The sequence below is a fragment of the Thamnophis sirtalis genome, unplaced genomic scaffold, assembly GCF_051295495.1.
Source record: "Thamnophis sirtalis isolate CommonGarterSnake01/CBP01778 unplaced genomic scaffold, rThaSir2_p1.2 scaffold_11, whole genome shotgun sequence".
Lineage (NCBI taxonomy): Eukaryota > Metazoa > Chordata > Lepidosauria > Squamata > Natricidae > Thamnophis > Thamnophis sirtalis.
In genome coordinates, this window is record NW_028261391.1 from 56,332,672 (window position 1) to 56,350,951 (window position 18,280).

The 18,280-nt window shown below is 35.2% G+C and overlaps 1 protein-coding gene across 1 annotated transcript in view; it reads right to left on the reverse strand.

Annotated features, from left to right (window-relative positions):
• The window catches only part of CCDC186 (coiled-coil domain containing 186), a 36,513-nt gene that overhangs the window by 4,027 nt on the left and 14,206 nt on the right, over nt 1-18,280 (reverse strand). The window contains exons 2-14 of the mRNA XM_087725851.1: nt 16,550-17,211; nt 13,616-13,742; nt 12,888-13,016; nt 12,175-12,387; nt 10,235-10,354; nt 9,671-9,775; nt 7,705-7,803; nt 7,448-7,534; nt 5,095-5,237; nt 3,216-3,471; nt 2,100-2,289; nt 1,922-2,002; nt 346-556 (exon numbers count right to left, since the gene is read on the reverse strand). Of these exons, the coding sequence (XP_087581977.1) occupies nt 346-556; nt 1,922-2,002; nt 2,100-2,289; nt 3,216-3,471; nt 5,095-5,237; nt 7,448-7,534; nt 7,705-7,803; nt 9,671-9,775; nt 10,235-10,354; nt 12,175-12,387; nt 12,888-13,016; nt 13,616-13,742; nt 16,550-17,196 (2,408 nt within the window). The 5' untranslated portion in view covers nt 17,197-17,211. The remainder of the gene's footprint in view (nt 1-345; nt 557-1,921; nt 2,003-2,099; nt 2,290-3,215; nt 3,472-5,094; nt 5,238-7,447; nt 7,535-7,704; nt 7,804-9,670; nt 9,776-10,234; nt 10,355-12,174; nt 12,388-12,887; nt 13,017-13,615; nt 13,743-16,549; nt 17,212-18,280) is intronic.

Below are 18,280 nucleotides of genomic sequence, written 5' to 3' on the forward strand. Positions count from 1 at the left end.
TTTTCAGAATCAACTACATACCTTTTCATAATAGCACTAACTATGTTATATACATCAAAACATAAATGTTATAATTCTACAGTTTAGTCATCATTGCTATCTTCATTTAATTTCAGAGCAAGTTCTGTTTATTACTAAGACAGTCTTTTTACTGAATTAATATATAAGGCTGGAAAATGGAAATTTCCCCCTTTTATAGTCTACATGCCTTTTTCCTTACTCAAATACCTGGGGCTATTTGGAAAAGGCTACCACTATTTAAACTTTTACTTCCCAAACGTGCTATGGGCAATACTAGGGTTTTACTGTGCCTTCTTCTTTTCCTAGCTAATGAAAGGTACATACTTGGTTTTTTTCCGAATTTCATCCACTAGTTGTTTGATATGATCCTCCATAAACTCCATCTTTTCATTTTTCCGAGCATGTGCTTTCTGCAGTCTTACTATCCGCTCAATCAAGATAGTCTTGTCTACTTCAGGGAAATGATCAACTACTACTGAAGAGCCCGTGTTTTCTGGTGAACGATCTTCATTGCTGCTCCGAGCATTAAGGGACCCTGCCAAACCAAGTGCATCTTAATTGGATTGTTTAGTTTTAAGAAAAATTTCCCTCCTTCCCCCCATTCCTTTGATTCCCCTCACCCCCAAAGCATGTATGTTCAGAATTAGGTCCTGTTTTGTGTCAGTTCAGAAACTAACAACATTCATGGAAGTTCTTTAAATGAAATTAATTTTGGCAAGAAAAATAAAAAAGAGTTGGAAATAGCATCCATAAACTTTTTGAACCTCGAAGTGAATATTTTGATACCAGTTATAGATCACATAGATTATTGGAAAATTCTACACCAATAACTAATAATTTATCTTTAGCTTGAAGGTTTTATAGAAAAAAAAATAAATTTTAAAGCAACAGAGTCAACAGGTAATGCATAAACTGAGTCTTCATGTGTGTAACTTTTCAGACAGCAGTTTTAAATCACCAAAATCTTATTCAGAGGAATCTCTGAAGATTAAAAAAAAGCCAGTTAGAGATGGAAGGTCAAAAGGATTCAAGGATTACTTAGGTATTCCGCCATGGCCTCACAGAACCACAACTGCATTTCATGCAGAATTCGCAAACTAAGCCGTTTTTCAAAGATCTCCCTGACGCCATTTGTTCTGTTTGTGTATTCATTTTGCAATAAAGAACATATGGCTCTCATTTTTTGTGGGACTCTTGGGCAGAACGACCGAGATATGGAAATCAGAAAAAACAAAACAAAAGAACTTTAAATGTCAGCAAAAGAAAAGAAAAAAGAATTGTATGACATCCAGAAGTTGCTTGGGTATGAAATTGCCTACAGATAAATGAAGATGGTATTCTTAAGGAACTGAAAATATAGCAGAGTCAGCTTGTGCTACCCTTAAAATATCAGCAATGGTGTGTCAGCATTTGCATAAAGTACTAAGTGACCTCAGGAATGAAAGAGCAGAGAAGCTCAAACAATGCAACTTTTGTTGGATGAAAATTAGCTACAATGTGTAGGTGAGTGAAGTAGAGAAAATTGAAGTGTTCTAACTGCATATGAGTGTAACACATTATTTGCATTTTCTATCTTGACCTTAAAATATTTTCATCTATGAATACATTCTTATAGCTATACAGTACACACTTTTCAAAATTTGCCTGAGTTTATCCCATGAGATATTAGTACAAAATTATTCTCGATCTGGAAGATCACAGAAACGTTATGCTCTCAGAGAAAAATCAAGAAAGGTACTTTGGCTAACTGGGATTGGGTAACATGTACATATTCAAGTACGCCATGATCTGTAGGAAATTTTTAACCAAATGTATTCTCATGGCAGATTTTACAGCTGTAGCTTATGTTATTAGCATTAACATAGCTTTGTTTCCTCACAAACCCAGCAAAATATCTCACCTGATGAGCTGGAACGACTCCCCATGCTGCTGACTTCTTTATCACAACTGCCATTTTCAAGGTTATCCAATTTTCTCCGTGCTAATGAAACAAAACACAACATCTTTGATGCAAAGCTGGTGTTTTAATTCCTAGGTCAAATATACACAAAAGAAGCCAAAGTTTGAGAAATGTTAACCTTGTTGAAGTTGTTTGGTGAGATCTTTAAGATTTGCAGCATGCTTTCGCTTCTGCGTCATGAGTTCATCTTTTAATTCCTCTGCCTTGGTGTTCAAGTTTGCAAATGATTTCTGTTGAGATGCTAGTTCCATCTCCAGTATCTGGACCTTGTTTCTATGGAGCTCGTCTTCCTTCTTCAACTTATTTGCCTGGGTTAAACAAAAAAGAGAGAGATTCAAGTTTGCAGAGTTTGGTCTGCTGAATGATTTGTTTGGTTCGTCCTACTGAATTTATTCCAGGTCAAATAGATTGCTGCTTGAGGGTTTTTTTTAACAACATGGATTTCCCATGGAAAGCAGAAAATAAGCACAATTGTTATGTAGAAATTTAACCTTTAGAGGGTGGTTCAGGAATAACTATATCATTTTAATAAGGGTTTCAGTATGGATTATAGAACAGAAAACATTATTAAGCAATAAGCAATAAGGCATAAGAAGACTTTTAAAGAGTCTTATTTAAACCAATATTGGTCAAAATCAGTAAACACTATGTAGAATAAAAATGTATTTGCTGCCTGCTTGAAATCATTTAAAGCAGTGGTCTTCAACCTTGGCAACTTTAAGACCTGTGGACTTCAACTCCCAGAGTTCCTCAGCCAGCTTTGCTGGCTGAAGAACTCTGGGAGTTGAAGTCCACAGGTCTTAAAGTTGCCAAGGTTGGAGACCACTGATTTAAAGGGATAATCTCCCATGGGAAGAGATTCAAACCAAGGGCTTCCCAGCTCTTGCAAATCATAAAGCATATCCTAAACCCTGAAAGCAAAAGTTGCATTTTTCAGGTTAACTATTTATTTACCCATTGGCAGTTCATAGTTCCCTACAACCACACAGGAATTAAAGTTTATTGTCATGTTATGCTTTATGTGTACAAATGGAAATGAAATGAAGGCAACATATGGTTCCTATTGATAAGGAGAAAACTGAACTCTATCATTCGTCTGAAAACCATTTAAAATGGATCAAATTCACCCAGGAGGAACCAAACGCAATTTGGGGAGTGCTTCTTGATCCACAGCAACCACAGGATTTGCAGGTAATGGTTATGGAGGAAATATTTCACTAGCATTTCGATTTACCAGTTCATCTCTTGCTTGATTAATAAGTTCCAGCTGATTCTGAGACTCTCTCTCCATGAAGGTTAGCTTATCAAGTTGCATCTGTAAGGAGTTGGTTTCTGACTGGAGTTGGGCATTCTTCGTGGTTAGCTTTTCAGTAAATACCAACAGCTCAGACTCTCTTTTCCGACTACCATCTATGTCCTGCTGGAAGTCGCTAAGCAGAGTATTCAGATTATCCACTTCTTCTTTCCAAGAGTTCATTTCTTGTTCATCTCTAAATCAAATATATATTTTAAAGAGTAAAATGTGGAGAACAAACCAAGCAAGCAAAGATCTCTTTCTGGTTTAGCTCCACTGGCCAAATACAAATCATACAGCTGAAAACATGACAACAATACCTGCAGATTACCTGTAGCCTGACATTCTTTAGTACCCTTATGCCACCCTGATTTCTTTTGGTTAATACAGAGAATAAAAACAGAAAATGTATCAAACAATAGTAGACCAGTTAGATTAGTCTAGACCAAGTCTTGGTATGTGAAAACCTGCTCCATATATACGGTATTTATTACCTACTTAAGCAAATAGTTATAGAGAATCAGACCATGAGGTGATTCATAGCAATTAAATAGTTGTAACTGCTAAAGGAAAATGCATTTGATGACAGAAGTCACTTCTAACATTAGGAGGTTAAACACCAGCTTCAAACTGCAATCAGTCCAACAACATATTTTATGGAAATGGGTTTCAGTGTTAATTGGCAAGAAATGCTGATGTTACACATTGCAAATCCAAAGGGAAATTAGTGACACTGAAACATTCCGGATAATTATCATTTATAAAACCTGTGAGATATATGGTGGTTCTCCAATTACATAATGGTTGTTTTTATTTAATCTTAGGAAATACGTAGAAAAGTTACTGTAAATTATCAATTTTATTAAGACACATACAATAAGATAGAATAAAACTTATCTTTGCAAATACTACTGAAAAGAGCTATGATTTTAACTTTTTAAGAATGATTCATTTTAATCTTATAAACACACACAATAAAAGAGAATGCTTATTATTCTTATTTCAAAAATGAGATCATATCATTTCAAATAGCTGAACTAGCCAGAATTCATAGCCATGAATAAAAGCATATGTGTTTATATAAATATAACAAAATCCTAAATAATTAAAGATATATAAAATATAAGTCATTTTTATATTTAATATTAGCCTAACTGTAACACGATTTGTTTTCCTTTTGAACTTACCATTACAACAATTTAAACACAAAGCTACATTGCACTGCAACAAATTTTAGAAATATTAAACAATATAATTCTGACTTTGAAATACCCTGGTTTGAGTTCAATTCTTTCATAATCAAAACATAAATTGCATCAAAAATCATGCAAGCCTTTTGAAAATGATTGAATCAGACCATTTTGAACATGAAATTTGAAATATCTGGTGCACCAATATTAAACAGCAACCAAGTATTGTTCTGTCAATCTAGCAGTTCGAAAGCATGTAAAAATGCAAGTAGAAAAATAGGAACCACATTTGGTGGGAAGGTAACAGCGTTCGGTGCGCTTTTGGCGTTTAGTCATGCCAGCCACATAACCATGTCTTCGGATAGTGCTGGCTTTTCAGCTTTGAAATGGAGGTGAGCACCGCCCCCTACACTCGGAAATGACTAGCACAAATGTGCAAAGGGAACCTTTACCTTTAAAGTATTGCTTGGTATTTGTGATGTTACATAATTAAGTTAATTTTATTTTTAAAAACCACTGCTTATTATGTGGAGGTTATTTTGTTGCACCAAACAGAATGTTTCAAATTGAATGCTCCATATTCCCATTGTTTAAAATAAAACAAAGAATTACAAACTTAACCTTTGTACCTTTGATGTTGCTCTTGCAGCTGGTCTAGAGTTTTTACTTTCTCTAGCAAATTATGAATTTCAGCTTTCTGTCGATTAATAAGTTCTCTGTATTTTGATAACTCATCTTCTGTTCTCAACCGTTCATCTTCTAAACATTTGACCTAATACAGAAACAAAGCCAATTCATCAACATAAATAGCATTTTATATAATATGTTTCATTAGTTTTTCAGGGCATTAAAATATCTTGTTGAACAGACTAGATAATATTCAGCCTACTTTCTCTTTTTTCTCATTTGTTGCTTTCTCTTCCAATAGATTTCAGAACTATTTTGGAAGTTTTCACTTTCATGAAAACTTTCCTCACAGAATAAGTTACCTTGATACATCTCGATTTCTCAAAAAAAGCCAAATGTGAATTGTCAATTATAAGGTGCCTTATTTTAATTAACTATTACTCATAATACAAACATAACACTAAATTACAATTAAACTGAGCAAGAAGTTTTGAATCTCCACAATTTTACAAGAGAAAAAATGGACAACAGTATGAGACCTGGTCATTCTAGAAATGAAAAACTGATTTGACCTGTTAATGAAATGTAATCCTTATAATGACATAGGAAATAATTCATATTTGGAAAAATTATGCTACTTTGTTAGGAGGGCTTTTTGGTGTGGTTTTAGGCCTCCAAATTGGAAAAAAAACCATTCATATTATGAAGTAATTAAATGTGTCAGTGAAGTGGGCCTCAACTTGTCCTTAAGCAATAAACAATGGATGGGCGGTTTAGAAAAAATAAATGAATGAATGAACAAATGAAAATCTTGTGGATACTTGTAGAACAGGGGTGTCAAACTCGTGGCATCATGTTGCTGTCACATGACATATTATGCCTCCCCCCCTTTGCTAAAATGGGATCATGACACATCCAGCCCATGGGTTGCATGTTTGACACTCCTGTTCTAGAAGAAACAAAAGTGTAAAGAAAATAATATCCTGGGCCTTGGCAGAAACTTAAGGTTTATGGTAAGTGATCTCTCATATTGAATAGTGGTGTATGGCTGCAAGAGAATAGGCCCTCTAGTGGTAACCCAGATACTGTCCCCAATAAGGCACCTGAAAAATTTTGTATTTCCAGCACCAGGCAAAGGTACAATTAACACAACAATGTGTTGTATTGCTAACTGCAGTATTTTGCATGTATGTCTTTACTGCATAAATTTTTATTTAAACATTGGATTTCATTTTTAGAAAGGGTTACAAAGTTTTCTGCACTTATCGCCCTAGCCCTTGATTTTAAAGAAAGATGAAGCAGTCAAAGTTCAAATAGAAACAATTAGATCCACATTAGCAGCTGGTAATTCTGTCAAGCTTTTGAACACTGAAATATTTCGCAAAGCTATCAAACTGCTATTAGGGTTTTGAAGACTCTGATGTTCAGGGAAGTCAACAGAAGAATAGGAAATGAAGGTTGCCACAATATGTTTGGACTTCAGCAATAAATGATAATTATATGGAATGCATAAAATTAAATAGCTCATAAAACAGAACATCTTTTCAGTAGCCTAGCATATCATATTTTGCACTATCCCTAACTTTGCTTAAAACACTGACTTTGGAGATGGATTTTGGTTCACTTTTATAATAATCCTTGGATTTAAAATAAAAAAAGCTAAGTGATGCCTTAAATTTATGGCTGTATTATAATTTCAGAAAGAGTTTAATTTTCATAGAAAAATTAACTCTTCCACCTGTGAACTCTAGAAAAAGAAACCTTCAAATCATTGTTTTATATATGCTTTCAAGTCCTAATTTTCAGAAGCAAGCACACTTAAAGGATTAACTATTCAACAAGTATATTTAGACCTTTGCATTGTCAGTTGCCTTTTAATTTGCCAGTCTCCTAATTTTTATTTAATATGCAAATGATGATGCTGAGTTAGGTCATCTCTTGGCACACAGTTAAATAACATCAATTCACTGAGGACATTCAATGGTACATCTCTGTCTTGAGTTATCCAATTTATACCATCAAGGGGTTTTGCTGTCAAGATTCTTTCCAAGTAGTTTCAGGACTCTTGATTCTGGAGTCTTTCCATCTTTGACTCTGGATGGCTTGCTCTCTCACAGTTCATGTGCAATTTAGGGCACTAAAAACGTGGCTACACTGAAGTATACTCTTTAAAATATATGTTTTCATGATTATCTACCTACCTACCTATCTATCTTTTATCTATAATCATGTGAACATAATCTAGGGTCACAATGCTGAGATGCATAGCTGTATACTTTCAAGAAATAAATAAGCCATATGTTAAAGAATCCTTGATATCACCATCTTCCTTACAGCGAAATTCCATTTTCTTACCTTTGTCCTTAATGTTCGCAATTCATCCATGCCTTCCTTAAATGTTCTCTTCACATCTTCAAGTTCTTTTATCTTGGCATGATGGACCTTTGGAAGGGGAAAAAAAATCCCAAGACATATCTCTGTTTAATTTGGAGAAATGACTTTCAGCTTCTTCCTGTTAGATGTGATTTTTATCAGTCTCTTTTTCTCATAGTCTAGCAGCAATATTTAATTTTTACCAAAAAGGAAAAACCGATGCAAATAAAATATATTACCTCTAGGTGATCAGATCTCTCTTGCAATTGTTTTTCTAGTTCTCCTTTAGTAAGCCGAAGTTTTATGTCCAATTCATTGGATTTAATTTCTTCAGACTCCTAGCAGCATTACAGTTGAAAAGTTGAAAAAACATAGAAGATGAGCTTACGAAGCAGACTTAAATGCCCTCTCCAGAACCCTATCTATATAAATATTATCTCAGCTACCTTGATGATGTAATTTACACTTTAAAATATCCATCATAAGACCTATTTGTTGCACAATTTATTTATCTATCTTTCATTTGCAGTCAACCTAAAAGATGTTTGTTTCAGTAAGTCAGCTTTAGAAACAAATAGTTGCTTTCCATACCAGCAAGAAATAAACAAAGTTGCAAAGTCCCTTTGTAACTTTCTGTAGTGAGACTGACTTCTCCTTCACATTCTAAACATGTGGGACTTTTTGGAATGACTAAATTCCTTTTGTACATTGCATTGAAAGTGGGACAAATAGATGCAAATTTATGACAGTAAAATAGAATAGAACAGAACAGAATCTGAAAGGGACCTTGGAGGCCTTTCAGGCCAGCCCCCTACTCAAGCAGGAGACCCTATATTAGTGATGGCGAACCTTTTTTGGCTCGCGTGCCAAAAGCGGGGGGAATGCAGGGGGATCTTGTGCGGGTGTGCCACACCCATAATACTATGTGCACGATCACAACGTGCATGGGTGCAAGACCACTGCTCCCCCCCATTTTTGGCATGGCTTTTTTGTCCTCCCCAGGCTCCAGAGGCTTTATAGGAGCCTGGGGAGGGCGAAAACAGTCTCCCTCCCCCTCAGAGGCCCTCTGGAGGTTTCAGGAGCTTCCCTGAAGACTCTGGAGCACGAAAAACTCCTGAGGCCTCCTGAGGGCTCCTCAACGCTCTGGAGAGCAGCCCTACGAGCAAACCAGAAGTCCGTTCCTGAACTTCCGGTTTGCCCGTAGAGTCAGTTTTTCGCACTCTGGAGGGCAAAAAATGGCCTCAAAAGAAGGCCGACGTGAGCTGGCCAGTGCATGCACGTGCGCTGGTCAGCTGACAAGGAAAGCCTTGCGTGCCCTGAAAAATGCCTCCGCATGCCGCCATCATGGGCCTATACCATTTCAGACAAGTGCCTGCCCAGTCTCTTCTTAAAAACCTCCAGTGATGAAGCGCCATGATTTCTGAAAGCAAACTCTTCCTTAATTATTCTCACTGATAGGAAGTTTCTTCTTAATTCTAGGCTGCTTCTCTCCTTGATTAGTTTCTTACTATTGTTTCTTGTTCAGACTTCAGGTCCTTTGGAAAATAATTTGACCCCCTTTTCTTTTGAACAGACCCTCAAATATTGGAATCCTACTATCGTATCCCCTAGTTCTTCTTTCTCTAGACCAGCCAACGCTATCTGGATCTATTTAAGATATAGCTGCTTTGAGCATTCAACATTTCCAACAATAAGTGAGCAAGTTTAGAGACAACATCAGATGTTAAATCAAGAAAATGTGTTTATTCTCTGTGTGATAGATGATGACTGCCCATACGTTAGCATGGCTTTCCTGCAAATTATATTTAGCTCCTCTCAAGATGAGCTTTAATATTATTATTAATACTGAATAATATTAAATCTAATAAAAAAAAGAATGAAGTTTTTTTTTAAAAAAATGTGATACTGTCTACAATTGAGTAACTGCAGAAATTGCGCTTCTCTTAGGTGGGACATAAAACTGTATTTTAAGAAAATAATTCGATATTGAGAAAAGATGAACTAATGACGGCACATGACACTGTTATAACTATTTGACACAGGGATCAAGTCTATATTAGATTAAATTCAACATGATATTTTGTATCGTCACATATAAACTGTGATATATGTGTATTATAGGTTATCACCCTCAGTTTCAGACAGAATGATTACCCTTTTTGTATTGCAAGAAAAGGTTTATATGAAAGTGAAATTAGATCATACCTGATATGTTTTTATTATTTCTTGGCAATTCTTTCGTATCTGATCAGTTTCCTCCTTGGCTTGAGTTAACTTTGCTGTTGCCTCTTTAAGGCGATCTTTGGTTTCCTAGAAAATGATTTAGTAATTATTAGCAGTAATTTAAATAAAAACATTGATAAATTAAAATCCGAACAGAAATGATAGCATTCTATTTCAATTCATGGTGGAGCAGAGGGCCCAATGAGAAGCTCCCAAATGTGGTGCATCCAAAGCCATACATGTAGAATTTTTTATTTTCATTGTCGTTCTCTAAGTTCAGAATGTTTAAAGTGACACAGATTAAAAAATAGAAATAAATGCATCGAAAGTAATACGATCAAAGTGCTTAAATTATCTTATTTTCAACTATCTTTATCTTATTTTGAAAGGGCCAAGTAAAGACATAAGATCCCTCAAAAAAGTTGTGTATCCATTCAGTTAACATACAAACTTAAAAATTAAATAAAGGAACTAGACAAGAAATTGCTAGACAAGCAAATGATTTTAAAACCCTCACAGGTCTTTTATAAAATGAAACATACTGACCTTGTGTAAATCCACTTCAGCCTTTAATTTATTTTGAGCCCATTTTACTTTGATCACATAAGAATTGACTTCTTCTTTTAATTTTTCAATATCTCGTGACATTCTGGTGGTTTCATTTTCCTTTATAAAGGATAATTTTAGAATACTGATGTTAATTAAGCCTATGTGGGCTAATAAAAAGTTTAATTTACATTTCTTCAAACAATAAATGTAATCATAATGATTTAACCAAAGAGGAGCATAAAATAATTGGGTTTTCTTGACTTTTAAGCAATCTACCTACCTGCCTGTATTGGGCTACTGGCAATGGAATATTAATCCCTGGGAGGAATTGAATGTACAATGTGATGTGATTAATATTGTAATGTTAATCAACGAATTGTAGAAATGGAAGTGGATGTTGAAGTTACCATATAAATGTTAATTAAACCTTTTGGGCATCAGGGACCGGTTTCCAGGAGAAAGGCTTTTCCACGGACCGTGGTGATGTGGTGGTGGTTTTGCATGCTGCCTAGGCTTCACTTGTTTGCTGGCATGCTGTGGACCGCTGCCAGTCCACGGACTGAGGATTGGGGACCTCTGAATTAAAGCATTTCTGCAGATGGCCATTTAGTCTTTACTTGAATATAGCCAATAAGAACAATTTTGCCACCTTTTTCAGTAACTGATGCTAATGTCAAAGCTACTTATGGTATCACATCTGAATTTATTAAAGCATTTGTTATTTTTCTTTCTTTTTTTTCCTCACCTTGATTTTAGTTAACTCCAGTGGGTAATTTTTTTTTTCTATTTTAAGAAAAATAAATCTTACATTGAAAAAAATATTACAAAGGCAGAAGGGGTCTTTCCTTATGCAAATTAGACTTCTGACCAATTAGGCTTTTCCTTTGTTATGAAGCACAAAGACTTTTAACCTCACATATTAACATGCCTTTAAACATAATTTAGACTGCACCTAATTCAAATTTCACCATTTGGGGGCAGCAAATTCCTCACTATACTGAAAAGTGATCAGGAAACAGAAGTATGAAGTAACTCCTTTTTCAACCTCTTGCTCTGCAATACCATAGCATTCCTTGTTTCTTTGTTTTATAGTGAAATAGTTCTAATTCTGTAAAATATTAGTTGCCTGAATAAAATTAGAGGGTCAAGAAACTATCTTATAATAGACATACATGTAAACAACAATAGGGACTTATTGCCAGCAATATTTTATAGGAAGCTAGACTTGGTTCCTTTTTCCATAAATTAAGAAAAATTAAAAAGTAAAGAATGTAACAGAGATAGAAATAAACAATTTGAGAATATTATTTATTTCCATAAATCAAGGTAAGCAATATAATATTATGAATGTCAATATGCTTGAAGATTGTGGATATATATATCTTTTTATACTTGGCTGGCAGTTTGCTGCAATGAATTTTCTGCTCTTCTCCTGAGATTCTTTTAATGACAAATAGGGAGGAAGGTAGGTAGTAAGTATTCTATGGAAAATAGACAGGTAGGTAGGTAGGTGGATAACCATGCTAGGTAGATGGGTAGGTAAAGAACAGATATAAAGCCAGCATCTTACAAGTTTAGGAAGGCTCAAGTGGTGGATAGCTTAATCCCTTAGCTTTCATTAAAAATATCTCCATGGCCTTGAATTCTGGGTAATCAGTAGTTCTATGGTGGACTATATCAATTCATAGGAATCAGTCTGTTTTTAGGCAAGCTCCTCCATTCATGGTAATTGTTTTCTTCAAGTGTACCCAAAAGAACCCAACTCATCACAGATATAGATATAAATATATATGCCGAAACTTTTCTCCTCTGCTTCATTTTATTGTAACTCCTTTCGGCACTTTGTGTGCAAGAAATAACTAAATGGTATCATCATTTTTGCCTATTTTTTGGTACTCAAGTTGACTACCAAAAGAACGTCAATGCAAATAGCATACCTTGCTTTCAAATAGTTGGTGCAATCTTGCTTTTTCCTGGGAAAGCTGCTTAATTTTGTTAGTATGCTTTTCAATATCTTTGTTTGCATCTCTCAGTTTTCTTTCAAGGGTCTCCTTCTCCTTCCTGAGGTCTAAGGACTCCTTTTCTCCTCTAACATACTTCATGACCATAGCTTCCTTTTCTTGACGGGCTTCTTCACATTTCTTGTTTGCCTTAAAAAACCAAATATTACAAGTTTACTTTTAGACATGAGAGCAAATATTGTTTTCCCCTAGAATGAAAGTTTAAAAAAAAGCAATTTATTACAAAAAACATAGTTTCCTCCAGAAAATTGAGAGGAACTTATTTTTATTAACTTAGCTGCCAGCAAAGTTAGAATATACCAGGGGTTTCCAACCTGTGGGCTGTTGCCCACTATAGGACAGTGGCCTGTTGGCCACTGGGCATTGTGAAAGGCTGGCTAGTGCAGGCACGTGTGGCACATGCACACAACCCACTCACACTAGGGTTACGTCACGGTCATGGCCCAATTTGTTTCACAGGCACGCTCATGCTCCCATTTGCATGTGCACATGCATGTGTAAAGGTCCTGCCTCTCCCACCCCGCTACCAACCCAGAAAGGTTGTGGAACTGTGGAATAGAAAACATAAACCTGTAATGGGGCAAAATAGTTTACATTCTAAGCTAGGAAATTATCACCTGATTAATTACCTGATCTGTGCGAAAGGCCATCTCTTTGTGCAATTGCTGTATAGCATTTTTTGCAGCAGCATCCTGAGATATAAGTTTATCTTTAACCGTTTTAGCTTCTTTCTGGAGGTCTTCTATTCTCACTTCAAGCTATGAAGGGAAAACAAATGCCAGTATGTATAGGTATATGTAAATTACATAATCTGTAAAACTTGAAGAAAGATCTTAAAAACGGACACATTAGAAGTTATAATTTCTCCATTTATATAACTTAGAAAAAAGTTAAACATAATAATTTAAAAACTGGAGACCAACATACCAATTTGTATCTGACAAACTCTGCAGCAATTCTTATTGAGCAATATTTAAAAAAAATAGTTCTGGAAAAGATTGAATATCTACATAGGATCTAGGCTGGAGCAGGTTCAGAAATTTCAGAACCACCAATTGGAAAAAGCAAAGTGTTAACATGGAATTTCGGAAGAGAAAGGAATAAAGCATTTAAATATCATTTTAAACGTGGTCCAGCAAGGCTTGAAAGTGATGAATTGTCACTTCCTTTCCTTTTTGAAAACCCTGCTCTGCAATTGAAAAAAAAATCACTGCAATTTAATCCATTAGGGTGAAAAATGGTCTTAAGACTGTGGAAAGACTAAACTAAAGTCTAATTTTCTAAAGATCAATTTAGGATTATAAATAGAAATATACAATGTTTCCTGAGAAAACTTGGATCAGCATAAAACTCTTACCTGTCTAATTATATTGAGATGTTGCTTTTCAGTTTCTGTTCTCTTCTTCAGCTCATCCTTTAAGTTGTCCTTTTCTGAACAAATGTCCAAAATTAGTTCCTGATGTTTCTTGTTTTCCTTAATCAATCTATCCATTAAAACAATTGAAGTAACTGATCAGGCAATGTAAACAGTTGTGAACACAGTCTTCTTGCCCTATTTTAAACTGCTATAAAGACCAAGAAATTTATTTAAGATCTGTGGTGCCCTTCCCCTAAAGCAATAAAATACAATTAAACTCCCACAAGTTGAAATGCCTGATAAAAGGCCTGGTAAAGAAGACCTGGCCTCTAAAAACAGAAGCCATAGAGCCAACTGTAACCTTCAAGGAAAAGCATTGTTTGGTTGCATAAATAGCCTTTTTTTAAAAATGAAGTTGCAGGGTATCCATTTAATTGGAACATGTTATATATTTATTTTTCCTTCCTGGAGTTCTAGGTTATCACAATCATTTTTGGCAATCTGAAGATGGTTGTTATGAACTTTTCTCAATTACTCGATTAAAATTGCATTGCTTTATGATGCACTTGGTCCAGAGGTGGGTTGCTGCCGGTTTGTCCCGGATCTGGTGAACCGGTTGTAGCAGCGGTGAGAGGCTCCACCTACCTGCCCGGACGCTTCTATGCATGCACAGAGTGTCACATGCGCAAGCACGCCAAACCAATAGTAACAAAATTGGTAACCCACCACTGACTTGGTATTTCAGTTACATTGTTTTCTCTGTTTATGAGTATGTCTAGGAAGTGTAGTCTGTCACTATTTCTTTCCTTTCTTGTGAATTCAATTCCATGCAAGAGAATTATTAGGCACTCTGACCAATTCACAATTAACAGGCATATAGAAATAAACTACCTTTATTTTTCAAAATTCAAAAGCAACAACAAAAGCTCAAAGGAAGGGCCAGCCGAGCCAGTGCACATCCTCATTAACCAACTCCCAAGATAACTATGGAACCAGCATCTGATCACCACAAGCACAAGACAATAGCTTGCCAATCAAAGAAGAAGCAATACCGCTGACCCTGTCCAAACCCACAAAAGGTTGGTAATACACCCTGTATCTCTTCTATGTCAGAATGCTGATGATGTTACCTAGCCTGACAACAAAACATCTGTAAGAAGAAAGCCACATTCAGAGAACATTACGAACCCAGTTTAATTACTATCTTCACACCAAAGTTGCTTTGTAGATTTAACCACTTTTAAGAAAACAAACCAAAAACCTAACAAATGCAATGATTAACTTAACAAGTGTGGCATGAAAACTGGAGCGACATCACTTATCAACAGAAATGTTGGGCTCAATTGCAGTTGTAGCTTGAGCATTACCTGTATATTAAAGAAATTGTCTGGTCAGAAAAAGCTAGAAAGTCATATAACCAATCAACACAACCTGGGCATCTAGAACAGCTACATTCAAAGCAAAAGTAATAAGTTGGGAAATTATCGAAACTATTAGGTTAGAAAACTGGGGGGGGGGGGATGAAGCAGGATCCTGCATTGCTTCACAAAAGTTCACGATCCGGGTTGACTTTGGGTTCTACTAATCACATAAGTTTGTTGTTATAGAATGGCTAGTATATATTAAGTATGTAAAAGTAAAAAGTTGAAGCTGTTAAAGTTATGACATTATTTTATGGCACTAAAAAAATCTATTCTTTCTTTTTGCCTGTTAGCCTACATCTCTTTCTTTCCCCATTTTTGCACTATTGTCATTGTCATTTATATTTTATACTTTGATATGTCTAATAAAAAAATTTCAATTAAAAAATGTTCACTGTCTGGGCTCTCCAAAGTGTTTTGGATATAAATAGCAATACATTGATTAATCCAAGAACATTTATTTATATTTAATGAATTTATATACCTACCACTCAATATATGACTCAAGATGGCTACTCAAATCTAAGATATAAAAATAAATCAATCTTCTTGGATCCAATTACCTTGAAAAATTCATGAAGTATACGCTCATAGGGAATCGCAATACTCATTCAGTGTTTCTATTTTAAAATTGCAACCATGTCTAAAAAAATGTACAATCATGAGAGATTTCAGTTGACTTTGTATATGCTACTATGGAACAACAAATGCCCTGTCAACTGACAAGCGATAGGCGAACTGTGTGTTATGTTTTATATTTTGGTTGCTATGCTTTAGCAAGTGTTGTGTTTACTTCTAGGTTTCTACGGTATCAGTTCAACCTTTGGATAAAGGTAATTTCATACTTAAGAATTAGTTATGAAGCTCCGGTGGCCAACTGCAACTTTTCTCTAATATAAAACAGAAGATACAATGGTAACTTTGCAAAGGGCTTCATTTCATGTTAAACTAAATTCTTTCTGGTTATCCCTTTTATTGCAAGTTCATCTTGTATAGCTAATTATCCCTATCTAACCTTAATTCAAGGTTAGTGTAAAAATATACACCCAATATATATTTATGTACTATGTTACACTAACTCTCCCATCCGATGACAATGCATCTTAGTAAGTGCGCTGCATAATTCTAGGCAGTGTGTGATTTTAGATTACAATTTATTTCTTCACCAAGTATTCAGGATCCCATCATAGCAAAGGAAACGCTTGACAATGGAAGGTTCTTCATTTTACTTTTCAATTCAAAGTATCTCATCAGCAAAAACTACACTGAAAAATATGACTAACGCAGAAATTGGGTTGACATTGCCCAATGTTTGCAGATTAATAAGTAACTTGGCCATATTCCCAAAGAGTTACCTTAAGGGATTCCTACATCTCAAAATTTCAAAAATATTTGTCCAACTATAAGTTTAAGTATGATCATATCGTTATGGCTATCCAGACAAAACTTTAAATCTATTACAGACCACACAAATGTTTAAGAGGCAGTATGTAGCTATTCACACAGTACTCACTTCTTTATTGTGTGCTCTTGCTGTAAATATTTATCTTGAATACATTTTTCAAACACAGCCAAGGTAGCCTTGGTATTGCACATTCCGTTTGAAAGTGTAGGATTTTTCAACAACTCTGTTGACAGGAGCTCAGATTCAATTTCTTCTAGCAAAGCCTCCTGAGAGGAAGCATTCTCTAGATTTGAGATAAGGTTCTTAGTGTAATCCGTGTCATATGGGCTCTCTGAACAGACCCCATAAGGTCTTTTCACATGATCTTGAAATAGGTCCGTCAAGGACTGATTTTTGTCCTCCGTTTTCAAAACATGTTGTTCACCTTGTCCACTGGGCAAGCAATCTGCTTCCTTGGATTCTTTTACTTTTAACTCACAGCAGTCTCCATTAAAGTTTGGAGCAGGTTGTGCTTCAATTGCATTTCCATCCTCATTTAAATCAATAGATGATAAGATGGGATCCAGTATTAACTCTTTATTTTCTATGCTTAAAGTGCTTTTTTCACATCTTGCATCTGCAATATGTACATCATCCTGAATATCATAATTTTTGTCAGCTTCTTCAACACTTGGTAAGTTGGAAGATTCATTATCAGTCTCTGATAGGTTAACCATCCTTGGAGTATTATGCTGTTCTGGTAAGTGCTCATCCATCTTTTCACCAAAAATCTAGAAATAAAACAATCCATATTATTATATAAATAAACAAGAGGTACTATAATCCATGTTCTAGGTACAGAATTCTGTTGGTTTTTAAATATTACGGCAGTACTGGAACATTAGTTAGTTCTATTAACTGAAAGACATGAAGATTTTTTTTAACCTTTTAACCTCTTTTCATATCCCATAATCACACATTTCTGACACAATATAACCTGAAGAATGAAAAAAACACATTTATTTATGCAAATCATTGGCCAATTAAATAAAGAACCCATATTACCTAGGCCAATCATAATTGTTACATTTTTATATAAATATGGAACCAGGAAACCATCCTGGTGGTGAGAGCAGCACCCACACCCAGATGACTATTTGGATACATGTACAATTTACCTGACTGCTAATTAAGCAATTTATTCTTGCCCAAAAGCCTGTTCATCCACTTCCTATCAACCTATCCACTTCCTTTGCAGGATGGGATATCTGGATCTAGAATTGCTGCTTCAATTTCAGCAAAGGGACCGTGGTGAAGCTCCTAGATAACTGCCTCTCTTTTAACACAGGAGATGTAGCAATACCCCTGCCAAACCAATGGCTTCAACACTATCCTCTCCTACCTGCCCCAAAGCACTATATCTGTATGTAGGAACCTGAAGGCAGGTCTCTTCAAAGAAGAGTTTCAAGGAAAACCCCAACAAGGTATGTTCTTCGACTTGTGCCAAACATTTAAACCTCCTAAGAATCAAAGTCGAGAGAAAACCCTATTCCAATGCCAAATTTAACCACAAAGAGTTTTAACTTGACTTTTACCTAGCACAGTAGAATATAAAGTAAGCCAAGAAAGAGATAGTTATAAAACAGATTAATATGAAGCTTAGTTTTTTTTTACCACTAAACATTGACTTCCTTGGTTTGTACTGCACACGGTAAAGTTTCAAAGGATAAAACAAAATGTTATACTTATTCACACTGAAAACTCAGAAAACCTTGAATGCGTTATCCACATTTTGATGAGAAACACTATATTTTTATTATTAACAATGAATATGTAAAATAATGCAAAGTGCTAGCATCT